The sequence below is a fragment of the Danio rerio genome, chromosome 18 (assembly GCF_052040795.2).
Source record: "Danio rerio strain M-AB ecotype USA chromosome 18, GRCz13ab, whole genome shotgun sequence".
In the NCBI taxonomy this organism is placed as follows: Eukaryota; Metazoa; Chordata; class Actinopteri; order Cypriniformes; family Danionidae; genus Danio; species Danio rerio.
Window position 1 is genome coordinate 20634099 of NC_141038.1, and position 21520 is coordinate 20655618.

General features: G+C 36.8%; 1 protein-coding gene across 2 annotated transcripts in view; it reads right to left on the minus strand.

Moving 5' to 3' along the window:
• Positions 1-21520, minus strand: part of megf11 (multiple EGF-like-domains 11) — a 265068-nt gene that overhangs the window by 73038 nt on the left and 170510 nt on the right. For both annotated transcript variants that reach the window (XM_087293061.1, XM_087293060.1), the window contains exon 11: positions 14610-14784. In XM_087293061.1, coding sequence (XP_087149187.1) covers positions 14610-14784 — 175 coding nt within the window. The remainder of the gene's footprint in view (positions 1-14609; positions 14785-21520) is intronic.

The following is a 21520-nucleotide window of genomic DNA, read 5'->3' on the forward strand; positions in this document are numbered from 1 at the left end:
ACCATCTGAAATGGATCCAAACAATCCATAACTTTATAGCAAATAATTTATTTCATATCAGGTCAACAATAAATCACTAAAAACAAGCATTTATTCGATGATACTGATATGGTAGCCAGTAAAGTACAAATTTACTAATTTATTATTATTATTATTAATTAGGAATTAACATTCTTGTAGGGTTTATAGAGTAACATTTTTACAAAAATGTTATGACTTCTACTAGTGGCAACGCAGTGGCACAGTAGTGCTTTCACCTCACAACAAGAAGGTATCTAGTTCGAGGCTCGACTGGGCCAGTTGGCGTTTCTGTGTGGAGTTTGCATGTTCTCCCCGCATTCGTGTGGGTTTCCTCCGGGTGCGTTTCCCCCACAGTCCAAAGACATGTGGTACAGGTGAATTGGCTAAGCTAAATTGTCCGTAGTGTATGAGTGTGAATGCGTGCGAATGGATGTTTCCCAGACATGGGTTGCACCTGGAAGGGCATCCGCTGCATAAACCATGTGCTGGATAAGTTGGCGGTTCATTCCGCTGTGGCGACCCCGGATTAATAAAGGGGCTAAGCCGAAAAGGAAATGAATGACTGAACGAACTTCTACTGGTTCTCATATAGTTCATAGAAAAATGCTTATTCTTTAGGACATTATTTGTACTTAAAGAATGTTATCATAATGCTGACAAATTTTTTTAGAACATTAATGTATTGGGAACAGAATGTTCTAATAATTTTTTTTAATAACCTTTTGAAAACATTAGTATAACATGACGCAGGCCCATAGCCAGCCCTGTGAAAGGGGTGGTTCTTTTTCCTGAAAAAGGGGACCTTTTTGTAATTATACGCCTCATTTTCAATTTAATTATGGGATTTAAATACATTTTAAGCACTGTTCTTAGCTAAATTATCTTGTCAGATGGTCATTATAAACACACTTTTTGATGTACCAAAAATAAATATTACAGATTTAGAATAAAGAAACATGAAAAAAAAATATTTTTTAATATGATTATATATATATATATATATATATATATATATATATATATATATATATATATATATATATATATATGTGAATCCATTTTAAATGAAAAATAAGCCTATTGTCATTTTTTTTAGGTAAATTATAAATAATAAACCGGCCAGCACATTCAACTTTTGACCATTTGAATTAAAACAATAATACATTTTTTTCACAATTTTTCCAGCCTCTCTTCATGGAAAATTTATGGATAATAACAACAGCCAAATTAGTATTCAAATTAGTTTCAATTGGGAGGCTTTTGGTGCTTCACGCCATTTTATTAATGATTGTTTCAAGATTTTTCAAGAATAAGTCCAAGATTTAAAATAAAAGTTACCTGTAAACTGTTTTCTCTATTTAAAAACAATACAGTAGCAAAAGATGACTTCACTTACATCAGATAGTATGTTTTCTAGAAGCTGAATGTTGGACTCATGAAAAATAATAGTTTGCATTGGCCAAAACTGATTAGCTGAAGTCACGACAGCCAACGAGGGATTTTAGGTCTTAAAGCCTTTTTGATGGGTTATTTTAATTGATTATGATGGCAGAGCAGTCAAAATAGGACAAATGAGCTCATCAGGTCTTTTGAAAAAAAAAAAAGGTGACACCAACATTTTGTGATCGCTCCCTGGTGGCTGGAAAGTACAGGTTCCATTCCCTTACAGCAATGGGCTCAAACTCAATTCCTGGAGGGCCGAAGCTCTGGATAGTTTAGCTCCAACTCACCTCTGCTTAGTAGTCTCTATAGTAGTCTTGAACAACTTGATTAGTTGAATCAGCTGTGTTTAATTAGGATTGGAGCAAAACTGTGCAGAGCAGAAGCCCTCCAGCAATGCCCTACAGCAGGGGTGGCCAACCCTGTTCCTGGAGAGCCACCTTCCTGCAGATTTCAGTAGCTACCCATATCAAACACACCTGAACCAAATAATTAGGACCCGAACACCATGTGATAATTACAGGCAGGTGTGTTTGATATGGGTTGCAACTGAAATCTACAGGAAGGTGACTCTCCAGGAACAGGGTTGGCCACCCCTGCCCTACAGGCTCCATTCCCTCTCCATTTAAACAAATAGATGTGAAACAATCCATTTTAACAAATTAACAATTTTAGCTACATTTTTTAAAAGGGGAATAATGTGGGGACATGTCATCCATTTTTTAAAGCCCATAATTATGTCAGTGAGTTTCACTCAGGAAGGCAGACACATTTCCTATGGAAAATGTAGGATTCTAGTTAACAGAATATTTCTGTACTTACGTAACTTCATACTGTAACCCGAGCACTGTTTTGTGAAGTGTGACTCTAAATCCCAACTGAGGATTTCTGTAAAGCTTCCCACAGGAAATTTCCTGCAAATGATTCTCCGCAACAGTGCAGCATATGAGTTAGAAAGGCGAAGAACACATTTGCACAGCGGAAAAGCAGAAGTCCATGCGTCCTTGTTGCCATTGCAGTGTGTGTGTCAGCGGACGCTCAGAGCTCAGTGCTAAAGGCCCATTTTTCCCAGCTGCATTAATGAGCTGACAGCCCCTGGCCCTCAGCACCTTACACCGTCCGTCCATCCCCCAGAAAAAAAACCCCATAGCTGATGACTGACAGACACTGTGTTCTTAAACCCTGCTCCCCAGCCAAACAACACCAGCACAATCTCTGTGCTCAGCCGGGCTCAGCATGGGAGTCACTTCTATCCCAGTGCCGGCCATCACCGGTGTCTCCTTGCCTCATTCCTGCCTCTGACTGACAGCTGACAAAATGATTTAGACTCCCAATTAGTGGGGTAATGGCAGTGTGTGGTGTGCCTCCTGCCTCCGTCTCCCTGGTGCCGGGGATTGAGCAGCAAAGGACCCGCTCTCTCATTATCATCTGGAACTAGGTCTGAGTGGAAGGCAGGATAAGATATGCCACAGGACGCCATGGGCATCAAGAGGGACTTAAAGAAAGACAGACTCTCTCTCTCTCTCTCTCTCTCTCTAAAAATATATATATATTTTTTTTGTTTCTCCACTCTCTTTCTCTCCCTCTCTTTCAATCTGTCATCATTTATCTCGCCCGCTCACTTTGATACAATCATCTCCAATATTTTCTCAAACTCCCACTCTTTTCTTTCTTGTATGCTTTCTCTTTCTTTGTCGTTCTTGCTCTCTCCCACATTCCCCCATTGTATTCCCCATTTCAAATAGTCTACCTCTCCATCTGCTTCGCTCGTCCATCCACTCCCCACATGAAAAGCTTACATCTGTGGATTAATTTTTCATCAATCTACGTGCAGTTATCTTTGTTCCGCTCAAAAGTGACAGCAAGCAGACTGCTAACAATGGCAGTTCTGTTCAGCTGAAAAAGACTTAAAACTATCGGTGGAGGCAGTTGAATGTGGGGCGAGAAAGTTAGTTTGTTCGACTTTTTAGCAGACCTGCAATTTGCTTGGTGAATGGGTTGGAGGTAAAAGAGTCTCTGGCTCGCAAATGACCGCGGGGATTTAGCGAGACCCGAGAATGCTCCAGATTACACTGACACAGGCCTGAGAGCACTCATTCAAGTGGGTGACCAAACTCCTCCAAAAGCAGGCTGAAGCACGACTTGTGTTTAGAGGTTAAATATTCTTTGAGATTCGAGCATGACTTCAAGCTTTGAGTAGAACATGTTCCCATTTAGGGCAGTTTGAGACTGCACCGACCACATACAAATCGCATATACAATACTCAGCATATATAAGTACACCCCTCACAAATCCATCTTTTGAATTCATATGTTTAATAAGAAGCTATACAATATTACATTTGTGCATATACATTACATTAGTCAATACTGAAGCCAAATCGGGAGTTTGTCGAACAAAATAACTTATGATAACGGTACAAAAACTAGTACACCCAAATTTATATGTTATAGAAGATATATAAATTTGGGTGTACTAGTTTTTGGACCGTTATCATGAGTTATTTTGAGAAGTAAAAAATTTAAATTTTGTAGTTTATTTTAATTTAGTTGAAATTTCGTAGGTTGTAATTTATTTTTGCAATATTTAGCTTGAATTTAATTGTTGGTGACTAAATAGCATTTAAAAAGAGGGAATGACATCCGATGCAGTACAGAGTTTTTTGTTGTCTTAAAAAATAAGTTATATTGATTACATATGAAATATATTATTTACATAATGCTTTTAGCGTATTATAACAGCTTGTCACCCAGTACTAAGCACAGTCATTCTGGAAAATTAACGTTAAAGTAAGCGGCATTCATCTTTCAGGTCCATTTGTGATCGTACCTTCCCAATGAATATTGGATAAGACGAAATTGCCAAGCATCCAGCACGAAATATACAACTATCTCATTGAAACTCCAAGTGATTTTACAAGAGAGAAGTTAAAGGCCTACAAGTCTTTAAATGCCTACAATTTTGTTCTGTGTGGCCATGTGTAAGAAATAATGTTCCATGATTACCAGCTTCAAAGCTTTGTAGTGCTAAAAACCGAGGTTCTACCTAGTCAATGACAAGGACAGAAGAAGGAAATGTACAATGACTTGGTAATCATCAACAAGCAAAACAACTGCATTCTGACAGCAAACTGCACCTATACGGCAGGGTATGTGAACTTACATTTTTACATTTCATTCTAAGCATTCAGTGTCCGCAGTTTAATTAACCATACTTAACTGTTTTTGCTGAAATCATTGCTGCAATTAAAAACAAGTAATGTGTATGATTCAGTATAGCATGAATGTACCAGATATAACATGAGACTTGCGGAGTCGAGTATTTCTAATTAGGTCCTCACTCCATTCAGCACTTTTGATGGCTGTTAGCCAAAGATGCCTGCAGTTGGCATTTAAAGCACTGTGATATGTTAAAATTTAAGTTTGCTATTTTTGGCATCCTACCGCACAACACGGTATGTTTGCTATCGCAACTGGTCTTTTTTTGCAACTGGTATGCACGGTTGAACCCGTGTGATGTCATGTGTGACATAGGTTGGTAATTCCCCTAAATCTGTTTTGTTTAAATACATGCCTATATTCACAGAGAAATGGATAAAATCCTACTCAATTATGCTGAGCACTGTAATTTCTTTTGTCAGTTCACCATTCAGTGCTTAAGCCTGTTATCAACACCAATATCTACCATAACGCTGGTTTATTCTCAATTGTAGCAAAGCAAAGCAAAACAAAGCAATGCAAGGCAAAGAAGAAAAGAAAAAATTCACGCAATATGTTCATCGTTCCGAAGTGAGACATGTTCTGTACATGAGGAAATCATAATTTATTGAAATCATTCACTTATTTTTAAGGTACTACCTTATTAATTATATTCTTTAAAATATCTCAAAACAATTAAAGAAATACCCTGTTTATTAACAAAACAGCCAATGAATCAGAATCAGAAAGAGCTTCATTGCCAGGCATGTTCACACATACGAGGAATTTGTTTTCATGACAGAGCTTCCACAGTGCAACAGAATTACAGAGACAGGGCAAAAAAAAACAAATAATAATATATTTAAAAATAGAAGAAGTAGTGAAAGCAAATATACACATTTTATAACACATAGTGTATGAACAGGTATATTACCATATACAACGTTGTATGTGCAGCTGTTATGTGCAAATTGGCATGTAAAGTATGTTGTTAAATAAGTTTGTATAAGGTGTATAGCAGGTAGTGATGTTTGTTTCATAATTATTATCATCAAGTGTTCATGAGATGGATTGCCTGAGGGAAGAAACTGTTTCTGTGTCTGTTTCTGTATTGGGCATGACCATACACCCAAGAGAATTGCCATGGAATTTTTAATTACCACAGAAAGTCAGGAAAGACCCCTTCACTTTACTGGGGCATTTGGACTCACACAGACCGCAGGCTGAGCACCCCCTGCTGAACTCACCATCACCACTTCCAACAGCTTAGATCCAGGCTCAGCCCTGCTTCAGTAAGTAACTGATCTTGAGCTGCAGGGTGATATGATTGAGTGAAATAAATAAATAAATAAATAAATAAATAAATAAATAAATAAATAAAATGAAAACGTCAATAATATAATAATATAATATAATATAATATAATATAATATAACATAACGTAATGTAATTTAACGTAACGTAACGTAACGTAACGTAACGTAACGTAACGTAACATAACATAACATAACATAACATAACATAACACAACACAACACAACACAATACAATACAATATAATATAATATAATATAATATAATATAATATAATATAATATAATATAATGTAATATAATATAATATTTGGATTGTGAAGTGGTTTGGAAAATGAATGAATGAGTATGATATAACAGAACATAATCTTTTATAAACTAGAGAAATGCATACTCCAGTGATAATTGAAGCATGTGCAACCATTTTAATGACTAATGAACTTTTTTTAGAGTGATAAAATCTCTACTAGTGCATCTGAGAATTCATAAAAAGTCATAAAAGCATATGAGCATAGCATGTGTGCTTTCAATATGGTCCTGCCAGCACATCTGCACCCTCATCTTTTCACCCGCTCTTTCTCTATCTCTCTCCAGTACCAGCAGCACAAGCCCATATATATGTTTCTTTTCCACCCCTATAAATATCCCTCTCACAATGCGAGTTTTTGGTGGCTGTTGCCCCTTTAATTTCCTACCAGACTGCGGTCAAATTGTTAACCTTTCCTGCTCTGTAGGTCCAAATGGAAGAGCTTGCCTGGAAATAAAGCATTGTGTCCCAATTCCATTGCAACTCGGTCAGACGCCTTGGCCAAAGCTCCTCGAGCACTGTTTAATAGAACTGGCAGCAGGCCCCGCAAATCCAACACAAAGAGCAGGTGGCGAAAATTAAGATACAGTCTGTGCCTCCGCCTGCTAGTTCAAATCGCTGTAGTAGCTCTGCCACAGGACACGGCAACAGTTACAGCCAAAGCAGGAGTTGGCCAGAGCCGCTGGTACTGAGTTTGTCTTAATCATCACCGCCGTTCCAGACTTAACCTGCGGCACTGCCTTTGTTTTTATCTGCTTTGCAATTTTTCCAGTGTTTCTGAATGCAGCAGGAGTGAAATCCGTTCAGTTCAGCTTTGCATTTTATGTTACTCATAACTTTAAAGACTTGATCTGCTAAGAAACGTTATTAGCCATGCTACAAGTTACAAAAAAACTAGCTAGCATCTTTTCAGCTACACTTTGGGGTCATTTAGATATTTTAGTGTTCCTGTGATTTTATGCTAACCAAGCCTGAATTCAGTGACTGAAGCAGTGATATTATGACACATTTTAAACAGCTTTTTAAATTATTTTCATGTATTTGAAAATGTGCATTTCCATATATTCATTTAGCAGACACGTACTGTACCAGGGCTTGACATTTACTTCTTTGATCACCAGTCACTGTGGCTAGTAGTTTTCCAACATTACTAGGCACTCACCATTTACACTAGCCACAATTTTGTTGTTGAGAAAATATATATTTTTCTGCACAAAATTTGACGTTGACATGCAAAAATGACTTCATATAGATGTTATGTCCATTTGTCTTCTAATTTATTTCACTTTTCGTGTGTTGTGAGCCTGCTCAATAAGCATGAGCTAATGGCTTGTGCTTTCATAGTGTCGCATTGCAATTAGGATTTATTTCACATGACTTTTCAAGGGTCAACACTATGGGCCCTATCATACACCCGGCGCAATGTGGCGTAAGGCGCGGCGCAATACCTGTTTGCTACTTTCAGCTTGGCGCAAGAGTAATTTTAAGGCGTTGCGCCACGCTCTTTAAATAGCAAATGCATGTGCGCTCATTTGTGCGCCCATGGGCATTCTGGTCTAAAAAGGAAGCCGTTCTGAGGTGCACTGCGGGCGCATTGCTAATTTGAGAAACTATAATAGATTTTTCATTAGACCAAAACGAACCCGGTCTAAACTTCAGCGCAGAGTTGCGCCTGGCTTACACACTGCTTAATAGCCTACACACAAGAGCAATACGCAAATATCTTTACATATGAAAAAATTAAAATATTAAGGATATATATAGGATATAATAAGAATAGATATAAGATATAAATATAAAGGATTGAAATTTTACAAAACATATTACTTTCTAGCCTACATAAATATGAAAAAACACTGCTTTTATGCCTTCTTTATCTCGGGAGGCTTTTTCAGTTCATTCATAACAATTTGCTTTTGTATAATGTTATTATTATTAGTAGTATTATTTATTATATCCATATTTATTTTAGTTTTATTAAAAACAAGCTTAGATTTGCCCACCTGCAGGTTTTAGACCATATGGGGCACAGCAGGGGCCTCATGTACGAAGACTTGCGTGGAAATCATACTAAAACATTGCATACGCACAAGTATGCACGTTCATTCGGATGTACAAAAGAATATGCGTGGGATTCGGCGTACGCAGTGTTTCATACATCTGAATTTTTTTCTGCGTACGCCGAATCCCACGCATATTCTTTTGTACATCCGAATGAACGTGAAACTGAGCGCAACATGCACGAGCACAAAACCCCTCCCTGCCTCCTCCCCCGTATGCATATGCTAATGACTATGCTAATGTTAAAACCCAACGAAAAAGCAATGGCAAAAGCAAGCAAAAAGAGAAACTTTGAACAGAATGTGAATTCGAGGTGCTGCTTTCGAAGGTAGACCGGAGAAAAGCGGTGTTATTTGCAAGTTTGTTCTCCGGAATTAACAACAAAAGAAAAAAATTGAGTGGGAAAGTTTAACACAGTTGGGTCTGAACATCGCACTGAGTGAATTAAAGAAGAAATAGTGTGGTGTATAACTGAAAAATGTTGCAATACCCATAACAGTCTCAGTGGCGCAGCTCATAAGATGCATGTCAACATGTTTTGACACGTTTGAGCATGAACTCGGTTCGAATCCAGCGTCTTATGAACTCTTTCTTCTTTTTCACCCGCTACATATCAGATTTTTCCAACTATTTATCACGAGAAAGACAAGTAGGAATCATTAATAAGTTTGTGCATCATATTTTACTGGCACATTTATTGAATGGAAATGTTTCTGATTCACGCAAGCAAATTCATCTTCAGATAGTGTCTTTATAGCAATGTGCGTGCGGTAGATAGCTCAGATTACATTGGGAAAACAGGCGACCGCTGCAAATTGTGCTTTAATGTTTAGCTGGTCAACTACGTGGTATGGAAACCTTATATACCTGCTAGATGAACCCGTCTTATACAGCTGCCACTGCAAGGCTCAAAGACACTTTGTAGAATGCAATTTAACACAACTGCCTCTAGGAGTCGCCAATGGAAATAAAACAGACACGCACAAAAAATGTGCGTACGCCAGCCATAAAGCTGCCGTGAAGCTGCGCACATTCCCACGTTCAGTTCATTGTTAGTAAATCCAAACGTGAGCGATTCTGAGCGTGAAACTTAGCGTACGCAAAGTTTTTGTGCATACGCAGCGTTGATACATGAGGCCCCTGGTGTTTTAGGATGTAACTCAGGTTTTTGAGCACACTTCGTAATTATTGTTCAATTATTCGTTTGCTGGAAATTAGAACTGAATTTAGAAATAGTTTTGAAACAAATATTTGCACTTAACAAACTAAATGAATTATTTATAGGCTAGTTGATGTCTGTGTGTAAAGACTTCCCTATCCACGAGAGCGAAAGTGAAAGTAGATTTTTTATCTCTCATTCTTGAGCGGTAGATGCTCTGTTTTCTGTTAAAAAAAAGCTGTTAACTGTTAACTGTTTGCTTGTGAAACGCTCAGTTTTTCCACTTCCACTTACTTACGTCATGTAAATAGCAAATGCTTATGGCGCGACGCAGCTGCGGCTCTTAAAGGAAAAATGGGAGATGAGACTCTTATTAGTTTATTCTCAAAACACACCTATAACTCATTAAGAAAATAAACTCAACCCTTTTAGACCATGTGCCACGGCGCAAAGCGGATTTTCCTGTCCTTAAATTAGCAAATATGGATTCTGACACGCCCTGAAAGCGTTTGCGAAAAAAATAGAGCCCTAAGGGTTTACCAACTTTTCTCTAGCCACACCAAAAACAAAACAAAAAACATAAACCCTTAACCCAAAAAATTAAATCATGTGTCAAAACAAGCTAAATATAGCAGTATACATACACTTTTTATTCATTTTAAAAAATAAATATGCACAGTAGTCTGTCCAAGCTAAAGTTTAGTTAACTATTTTAAAACAATGTTATTGTAAAAGACGAATATTAAACCATATTACCAAAAATAACTATGAGCAAAAGAAAGCAGGTAAAAACATATCATGTGCGATAATGAAAAGATGATCAAGAGTAAACAGTTAACATTAGGTCCATTATTAATCTGCACGAAGAATGGTTAAAGTGAAAGCAACCACTGTTGCTAAACAAAAGGCATTTAAAAAAAAGCTCCTGAGGAAGCTTTTGAGGGAAACAGGACTGTGGGTGCACGAACGAGAACCGATCACTCTGCTTGTTAAGAAAGCTACAATTTAAAAATGATCTTCAACCAGCCAAAGTCTCTAGTGGGAGTGACTGTATAACCCACCACAGCTGAAATCTACCCAAATTTGGCAGGTTAGCAGAATTTAATGTCAAGCCCTGCTACATACAACTGAGAATAAACAGCAGAGCAGCAGAACATAACTACTATGATAAGTCTAATTTAGTTCAATTTAAATTAGATAGTTTTATTTTTGTTTATATATTTTCCCCAAAAAGCCCAGGGTGCCTAAAAGAAAGTTTCTTGCGAATATGAAGAGGAAGAGTGTCACCTGCAGTTGGTTTGTCAAACATGAATGAAGCACAAAAAATTGCACTATATATTTAGAAACATACAGAGAGATAGCAAAACCAAACTTTTATCAGCCATTATTACTCCACATTTCTTATTATTATCAATGTTGAAAATATATTTATATGACTTGAAAACAATGATTTCCAAAAACATGTTTGTTAAAGCATCTATGGGGTTTCCTTCTTTTCTATCAAACCAAAACAAGAATTGAGGATATATGACATTATATAAGCATTGTTAAGGTTTTATTACTACTTCTATTGATCCCACTTGTCGGTGGGTACTTTAACGGTACTCGTACCGGTACTTTTTGTAGTGATTTTTTTAAAACTATTTTTTCTTTAACATGAACAACACTTTGTTTTATTATTACTTATTTAATGCAAAAACTAAACTGATAATTGCCAAACAAATAAAGAAAAAAAAAGTCTTCCTGATGTGAAGCATGCTGGTTTCAACCAGTTCATTCTTCTGGAGAAAAATCAACATGTTTGCCTAAGTCGGGACCTTTCCTGGCTTATTGTGCAGTTGAAAATACTCTCTTTGAGTGACAAAATACAGTTAAACAATCAGCTGTGTGGCTAATGTTTATGATTTATCATTTACACATTCACAAAAATGTGTTAACATGCTTGCTCTGTTAAACATCATTTAGGATTTATAATCATATATATATATATATATGATATATATATATTAGGGATGTAACGGTATCAGAATTTCACAGTGCGGTAATACCTCGGTATGAATGTCACGGTACGGTATTTATTGAATCATTTACAGGAAAAAACAAAACTTATGAAAATACTCCAAAAAAGTGCCAAAAGTGTCAATGACATACAAATTAGCCATCTATCTGTAAGCTTTGAAACAGGAACTTCAATTTTAATAACAAAAAAATATTAAACCATGTAAAAAAAATAAAGTTTCAATTTAGTATTGTTGAAAACTCATCACATTCAACATTTAATCACTCACTCACTTAGATAGAGATGGGTTTAAAGGAAAATTATCATATAAATATAATCTGGTAAAAGCTGGTATCTCTGGGCATTTACAATGTCCCCTGCAACAGAAAAAAACCCTCTCATTTGGGACTGAGGTTTCTGGGACAAGAGAGATATGACTGGGGTTGACAGCAGTGGGTAACGTTGTGCAGTGTCTTTCCCCCACTTGAGAGGACAAACCATGAGTGAGATATAGGTCTCATGTCTGCATCAATCTGAACAGTGTGCTGACAACACCGCTATTCAGTACGCGGGCGACAACACAGCTGATAAGAACTTGCGCGACAACACTGCTATTCAGTACGCGCGCGACAACACAGCTGATAAGAACTCGCGCGACAACACCGCTATTCAGTACGCGCGCGGCGACAACACCCGCTTTAGGGTTTTCCAGCTCTTTTTCATCCCCGCTTCTAGCAGCACACTCCATTTCCGCATTACTGGATCTGTAGCGACAACAGACCGCAAGGGATGATGGTCAAGCATGGGCTGATGGGAATTGTAGTTTTCGCTACCTCCCGTTCGCTTCATTCGCCTGAGCAAACTTTCTCAGAAGACCTATAGTTTTACCGAGTCATGCGACTACGGTAATATCGAAAAAAATTAATATTGCGGCATGATGGTATTTACAATACCGTTACATCCCTAATATATATATATATATATATATATATATATATATATATATATATATATATATATATATATATATATATATATATGACCTCTGTATGCAGCCATTTTGGCATTGTAGTTGGTGTATTCTGGGAAATTTTCTTCCCTCCACCTTGATTTCGAGTGTGGTTCTGAAAAATCTCAGTTTCAAGGGCTAACTAGCCCTTTTCTTTAGCCCTACACCTTTCAGGTAAAGAGAACTGGGACACCCCTACCTCTTTACGTGAACGTGCTAAATGAGGAGTAAGGGGAAGGGCTGAGGGATAGAATTGGGATTGGGCCTTACTTATTTGTCATACAGCCTGAAATCCAATCATATTCCAAATCACTTATCCAGCTTTCTCCTAACCTGTGCCTTTTTACAACTTCATCCTGAAGGTCTTTTAAAAGCAGGGTGTAATGCGATTAAAGGTATAGATTTTCATAGGGTTTGAGGATTTTCTATAGGCACTGTATATTGTGCCTTTAAGTTGCTACTTTTATTATTTGTTACTTCCAAACAACTGTTTAGCTTTCACTCAGCTCTTTAGCTCAAAAGCTACTATGTCTAACATTTGCCTCTCCAGATGTACAGGAGCATAAGCAACACTTTATGATGCATTCAGTGAAGCAGAACAAGCCATCCATCTATTTTAAAGTCTCTCTAAAGTAAACTCATATCACTCATTTGTTCGACTCGCTTTCTTATCACTTTCACTTTAGCTCCCTCTTTGTTCAGATTTTGTGCCTGACGCAACCAACAAGATAACAAAACGATTTGTTATTTATGTCATTAAATGCCTTGCCTAGAAATCACAATCTATTTCGGAGTCTTGTGTCTTACGGTCCTTACTGCGTTCGGCAAGGTCTTTGTGTTAAGTCTGAACCTGCTGTGTAATAAGGCACGAGCTCAGTGAGAATAGCTTTACTGAACTTAGAGACTCTCACCTCGTTCCCAGTCTCTCTGCAGGAGGTGATGTGGGTATGTGTGTGTGTTTGTGTTTGTGTGTGTATGTGAGAGAGAGACCACTATAGAGATCATTTTCAAAGCAATAAACTGCATTCGCTGACACTTCTGCTTTAAGTATGAGGACACAAAAACTTTTTAAAGAAAGATCAAGGGAAGTGCTGACTGGAAAAGTTCTCTGAAAGGTGATTCCGGTTTTCACTTAAAATCCACAATCATAAACCTTTATTATGGAATTATGAGGTTTGCCAGCTTCATATGTCATAGCTGTGGTCCTGTTTAGAGTTGGTACAGTATCACTTGCCTTTGGTCAATCAGCCAATCAAAATTGATGTGCTAAAGAGCGCACCAGATGTGGATTCGGTGATTGGATTTAAAGACCAAAAAAAATTAAAATAAATAAATAAATACATTTAAAAAATAAATAAATAAAAATAAATATGATTTATAACTAAAGAAGTTTGATGTTTTACTCATAAAAAGTATATATTATATAAATATCACAACCCAGTACTGGGAAACACCCTTACATGCTCACATTCACACAATCATACACTTTGGCCAATTTAGCTTCCTCAATTCACCTATAGCGCATGTGTTTGAGGTGACAGTGGGTAAACCGGAGCACCCAGAGGAAACCCAAGCCAACAAGGGGAGAACATGCAAACCCCACACAGAAATGGTAATTGGTCCAGCCGGGACCTTTTTGCTAAAGTTTTACATCAGGATTTTTCAGAGCAGGTATTTACATTTATTTGTATTCTTATAATTTAATAATTTCAATTAACTTTTAGCTTGATACATATATACTTTGACAGCAGTCCAAAATGATCCAATTGTTTTTACAAACAATTAAAGAACAACAAAATTTTTTAAAACCACAAACAGACAACAATCAATATAACAATTTAGTGCTACAGTTGATTGACAGCTTGATAGCTGATCCATAGCCAGGACATATTAGTGTTTACTCAAATGAGAGGTTAGAGTCATTAATGGTAATGCCAGGTGTATCGGCGCCATATGAAAAAAGACCATCCTTTAATTGAAAACATTAGCGACTGTAATCATCAATGCTCAGCAGTCGATTTCATGTGACAATATTGCAGCATGCCAAGATTTACTAGTATTTAATGAGTGCAGACAGTGATAAATGATAAACATGGACTCACTGTGTAGCCCGGGGCACAGATACAGGCCCCGGTGAGACTGTGGCAGTCGGCTCCATTAGCACACTGGCACGGCACTCCACATCCTTCTCCATAGTAGCCCGGGGGACAGGTCTCGTTACAATATAGGCCCGTCCATCCCGCCGTACATGAGCATTCACCAGTCAAGGGGTGACAGCTGAAAAAAGAGAAAGAAAGATGAACAATATTTTATGTATGCATCTTTTCTGACCATTTAAATTGATCGAGATTTTGAAGACTCGGGTGATTCTGTAACTGCAATTACAGGTGATTCTGTAACATTGCAATTAGCTAACTGCAAAAAGCTGCAACGTAAATGTAAGTTAAAAATATAGATTTACAGTACTGTGCAAAAGTCCTAAGCACTATACCAGTTTTCTTGGCCTAAGACTTTTGCACAATAAATTAAATTAGATTAGATTAGATTAGATTCAACGTTATTGTCATTACACATGTACAAGTACAATGCAACGAAATGCAGTTTAGGTCTAACCAGCAGTGCAATAGCAGCAAGTGCAGGATACAGGTATAAGTTATAAAGTGCAGTTATAGAAAAACTAGGGTGATATTTACAGATAAATGTAGTATCAACATTATATACAGGTTGTATTAGCTATGAGTAGAGATTTACAATAGATGAATATATATATATATATATATATATATATATATATATATATATATATATATATATATATATATATATATATATATATATATATACAGGTTGCTATTAATAATCAGAAGTGTGCAGATAAATAAACATGATTACAAATGTATATGTGCAGTAGGTGTGTACATAATTACAAATGTCCATGTGCAATAATTACATAATTATTGCAATATAATTACAAATGTCCATATATAGTCAATCAGTCTCTTTATTAAAAACAAACAGAAAATATAGGAAATACTGTGTGTACTGACATTTTCTGAAATAATGTGCTGTGCAATATCAGGCTTCTTTTAGCACTTTCCAGAGATTTTTAGGCTTATCTTTCTCTTTCTGCCTAGGTGATCTCATACAGCCTCAATATTATTCAGGTCTGGACCCTGTAGAGGTCATTTCATGACTGTCAGCCGTTTTCTTTCTCCAAACAGGATTTAACTGCAATTAGTGGATCATTGCTGCTGAAAATGAAACTATTACCACTGAAGTTTCTTCCACAAGGAATAGCATAATAGAATAATACCTGTCTTTACATTTCAACATTCACAATTCCATCAATTCAGACAATTGAATCACAATCACCAGCATGCGGAGGTGTCGTTACATAGTTTTGCAAGTTGACAAAACAAAGTTTAAATAATATGATGGTGATCTTATTTTAGACTAAGGCCCCGTTTACACTAGTGCGTTTTAGTTTTAAAACGGCGTTGTAGAATGAAAACGATCCGCGTTCACACTCGCGTTTTACCCAGCGTTTCTGAACAGCTCTCCGTCCACACCAAAACGCTGAAAACGCACATCACATGACCACACACACACACTCTCGGGCAAGCGCTCCAGCATTTCTACCCAGATGAGAGCTCTGCTTGTCGGACTGCTCATCACGCATCTCCCGCTGGATCTAATCTCCCTATATTTGCTAAACGTGATATTTCATTCATGTTGTTGTCTTTATCTAACGACATAGGCCAATTCCCTGACTTTGATCATTGTAATCGATTAAGTTACTTGTTCACGGGTAACATGTTTTGGTTAAGCGCAAAGATAAGTTAATGATTAATCCAGGTACATTGACTGATCGCTTGCTTTTATTTCCTACAATGTATAAACTTATTGTATGTTATACTTTTATAATTATTGATTATTAAAACTGATATTCAGCAAAAGAGAGGGTGCGTTTCGTATTTTCACTGAAATTGAAAGGAGGCAGTTGTTATAGGCTCCGTTTTGTTATAAATATCCAAACAGTGAAGTTGACGCTCATATATTCAGCACGGCGCCTCAACATTTCTGCTGTCTGTTAAGTTGCTAATATTAAAAAGAAAATAGGCAGTTCCTTAAATCATGTTTACATTTTATTGTTGAGAAAGTGAAACAACGTAGCCAAGGTGATGTGAATGAAGTTATAAAGTACACTGTTCCCTTTGAAGATTTACCCGTGTCCTCGGTATGTTTTCCATATCAAACTGAGAAGGGGAGACTGCAGCTGATCAAACTTGCGAAGTCTTAACTTACAAGAAGAGGATGCGAGACTGAACTGTGTGTGGGCTACTTAATATTGAGGAAAAGCCCCAATCAGATAGGCGAACGTTTGCAGCCCCGCCTCCGTTTTCAGATGTCTCCGTCTTTCCCCATCCACACTGAGACGGAGCAGCAGCGTTTTAGAATGAAAACGGCCTTTCCAGCGTTTTCAAAAAGCTCCGTTTTCGGCGCTCGAGAACTCCGGCGTAGTGTGGACGGATGGCGTAACCGTAGCAAAACTTATGCGTTTTCAAACTAAAACGCACTAGTGTAAACGGGGCCTAAGCATGCCTCCAGATCGATTTTTTTTTGCATGAAGCTAAAAAGAGGGCTGATGAGTCAGGGAGGACAGACTAAATACACCTAATTTTCGGCCATGAGTCGGGTCTAAGACAGCACACAACAGATAAATCTGTAAAACATGTTTTTTGTATTCTATAGAAATGTTTATAGCAGTGGTTCTCAAACTTTTTTCACCAAGTAACACCTTAGAAAAAAATTGTCTCTCCAAGTACCACCATAATGACTGGTATTAAAATACATAGTAGGTCTAATTAAACGGCTACAGCTTACTACTAAACTACAGATTAATTCTTCTTATTATGAATATTTATTATTGTCAGCCACTTTAAACATTATAAACAGTTTGAACAATAACACACAGGTAAAAAAAAAAGATAAATAAAACATCAACGTTTAAATTAAAATGTGATTTTAAAAGTTAATTAAAAATGGCACTGTTCTTAAAAAGCTAAAAGAAAACAGCTGTACTTAAATGTAAAGTATTATCATAAATTAGCCTATTCATCAAAACATGCAAATGTTTTTTAGACCTCATAAATATAGGTTATACTGTATGTCATAATATTCATACATAAACTCTGTTTGATAAATTTTGAAATATATGTTGCATGTTTATATGACTTATTTGTATATCATTGAAATCTAAACGTTAACTTGTATTCTAAATATATGAATTGGATTCACATATTTAAATTAGAAATAAGATCTGCTTACTGCTCATTAGAGTAGGCTATGTGTGTCAGAGAAGCAAGTAATTAAACTATACCTTTCAACATTGGGATATAAAAATCTGAGATAGGCCCCCAACAACTGTTATTAGTATGGGGAGAAAAATAACCTCAATGATAGAATACATAACAAATATTAGAAAAAATTAAATAAAATAAAAAGTTCCGCCTATAAAATCTATCAATCTAACCTATCGATTTCCTGATCATATCGTGGTTATCGTACGCGTCAAAGGGTTAAAAGTGTGTTAATTTTTTCACTTGAATTATTCAGTGATTCCTCCACGTACCACTAGAAGGAAGCCTATACGTAGCACTTGTGGTACATGTACCACAGTTTGAGAACCGCTATCTTAAACCATTAAACCCATCCTAACAAACCAAACATCAACTGAAAAATAATTCATTCACCCTGTATAAATCTCAATAAAAAAATGACCATAACATTTAAACGTATGACTGGTTTTGTGGTAAAGGGTGACATATATCCATTATACCATCAGTAAAACAACAGATTTAATGGTGGCCTAAAACATTTGCACAGTACACGATATATAAAGTATGCTGTATTCCTTTTATTTAAAGTGAGTGCTGCATGCCATTGGGAATACTGAGCTGAAGCATGACTTCAAATATTAAATCACAAATCAAATCTGTCAGAAAAATAACAATTAGATATTTTTTGTCAAATTGCACAACCCATTTTGGCTTTAATAAAGCAGCTTTATGCAACAGTGTAGAAAAATAGGGTAAAAATGGATGCCTGTAAGATAGTTTTCCAAGTGTAGGTTTAACAAACAATACCTTGAATAAGAAAATCAAATGTACCTACAAAAACAGAGCAAAAAACTATGTACATTAAAAAATACAAACATAAATAAACAAAGCCAAAGTGCAGGGATCCATGTTAATGTTGTTTGTCACAATAATTGCATAGAGCTAATATTTCTTCATTTTTAGACACAAAAAATGGTGTGTGTGTGTGTGTGTGTGTGTGTGTGTGTGTGAGAGAGAGAGAGACATTTTTAGGTCATTTTAACATGATAGTGATAATACTGATAAACATGATGGTAATTTTGATTACTATAACCACTGTTTTCTCTTTATATTGCCTACAGTGCAGTACTATTCAGCAAGTTTGTTTAATTTGTCAAGAGTTGTAATAGTTCAGCCTCACGGTGGCACTGTGGGCGGCACGATCGCCTGCTGGATAAGTTGGAGGTTCATTCTGTGAATGGGAGTGTATGGGTGTTTCCCAGTGGTGGGTTGCAGCTGGAAGGGCATCAGCTGCGTAAAACATATACTGGATAAGTTGGAGGTTCATTCTGCTGTGGCAACCCTCGATTAATAAAGGGACTAAAAGAAAATGAATGAATGAATGTATTAGTTCAGATTTGTTTTGTAATCAGTTTTAAGATTTAATTACTACCACTATAACTGGTTCATTTACTGTTTTTTGCATTTAATATAATGATATATTCAAATAAGTTAATATATAATAGATAATCATCATTGATGTTTTAAGTAACAACCCTATAAACTACCTATTAGGAATTATACTGGTGTACAGATTTTAGACAAAAGGTATTCTGCAGGGAAATAAAGTGGATTGTAGAGATATTTTACAGTAAACATTCTACTGTATATAAATTACACTCACGAGCCACTTTATTTGGTACTACAGTAGTACCGGGTTAAACATGTACTAGTAAAGAGATGGACATGGTCAGCAACAATACTCAGGTAGGGTGTGGCGTTGACACGATGCTCAATTGGTACTAATGGGCCCAAAGTGTGACAAGAAAATATCCCACACACCATTCCACCACCACCAACAGCCTGAACCGTTGATACAAGGCAGGGTGGATCCATGATTACATGTTGTTGACGCAAAATTCTGAGCCTACCATCTGAATGTAGCAGCAGAAATTGAGACACATCAGACCAGGCAACGTTTATCCAATCTTCTATTGTTCTATTATGGTGAGCCTGCGCGAATTGTAGCCTCAGTTTTTTGTTCTTAGCTGACAGGAGTGGCACCTGGTGTGGTCTTCTGCTGCTGTAGCCCATCCGCCTCAAGTTTGGATGTGTTGTGAGTTCAGAGATGCTCTTCTGCATACCTCAGTTGTAACGAGTGGCTATTTGAGTAACTGCTATCTTTTTGTCATACCTTCCACCTGGCAACAATAACTCTACATAGAAATGCCAACTGATCCAGCCGAGGCTCGAACCAGCAACCTTCTTGCTGTGAGGCGATTGTGCTACCCACTGCACCACCATGCTGCCCTGCATAAGTTGTCGGTTCATTCCTCTGTGGCAAACCTGATGAATAAAAGGACTAAGCTGAAGAAAAATGAATATATGAATATATTGAATGAATATATTCTGTAGAAACTACATTTTCCAGAGATGGGTTGCAGCTGGAAGGGCATCCGCTGCGTAAAAACTTGCTAGATAAGTTGGCGGTTTATTCCGCTGTGGCGACCCCGGATTAATAAAGGGACTAAGCTGACAAGAAAATGAATGAATGAATGAATGAATGTAGAAGCTTCATTTGTTGTAGTATTTATTTCACCACTTTTTTTTATCAGTGTAATGAAAAAATATATATTTCTTGATAAAAAAATAATAATAAATTACCATTTTTTAAAAACACTTCATTGACGGTTTACAGTTTAAAGGAAGTTTCTCCAATAATTTACTCAGAGAATCAAGGTGTAGGAAAAGTACGTATTCGGCATCTAAACATAAACACTTTGGTCTCCTGAACAAGGGAGCCAGATGTGAGTATAAAACCATCTGAGTTCATTCATTCCGGTGTCTGTAAAGCTCCCCTCAGATAAATGGGGTGTCCTTTCTCTCCTTCATGTCGTAATGAGCCCCGGTGTCTCAGGGCCTAATCTACCCATACCAGGCATTAACATTGCATTAGCCAGAAATGCGGCTGTGAAATAATGAATGGAGCACAGGTCACGATAAAGAGCAAGTGCTATGCTAGTGTTGAAAGGTGTTCAAATTTTTACTTGCAAGTCAAATGAAGTCAAATGGACTCAAATGGAGCTCTTTACTCACCCGTGGCTCCAGAGGTTAACTTGAGAGGTGTCGGCTGGAAAAGCGATGAGTGTTGGAATAAAGGCTCTGTTTAACCTCGAGGGACTCCACAAAGATGTATTATTTTGGTGAAATAACTTTCTTTAATTGTTATGTTCAAAATGTGTGAGATTGCTGTTTAGCGCTGGAAATTATGATCTAATTAGGGCTGTAATTTAGTCCGATTAATGATATGAACGCATGATGAATTTAATCGTGTCCTCTGAGCCGTCTCTTTGCATTGCATTCTCAGACTATGAGCTTGTTTCAGCTTCTTGTTTCAAGTTGTGTCACTTACATGTTTATTTTGTATATTTTTTTCCTCACCAAATATTATGATCTGTGCAAATCATTTCTTCAACAATCATTTCATCATGATTGTCTGAAATAACAGCTCTAGAAACTACCTATTAAGAAATGTACAAATTTAAAGACTTATAAGACTTATAAATTAAAGGATATTTTGCAAGAATATACTGTGTACTAATATTATAGTAAATGAACTATTCAATAATTCTAGTCACATTATGTCTGATATCAAAATGATTTTCTATTTTGGCAATTAATAAATAAATGCACAA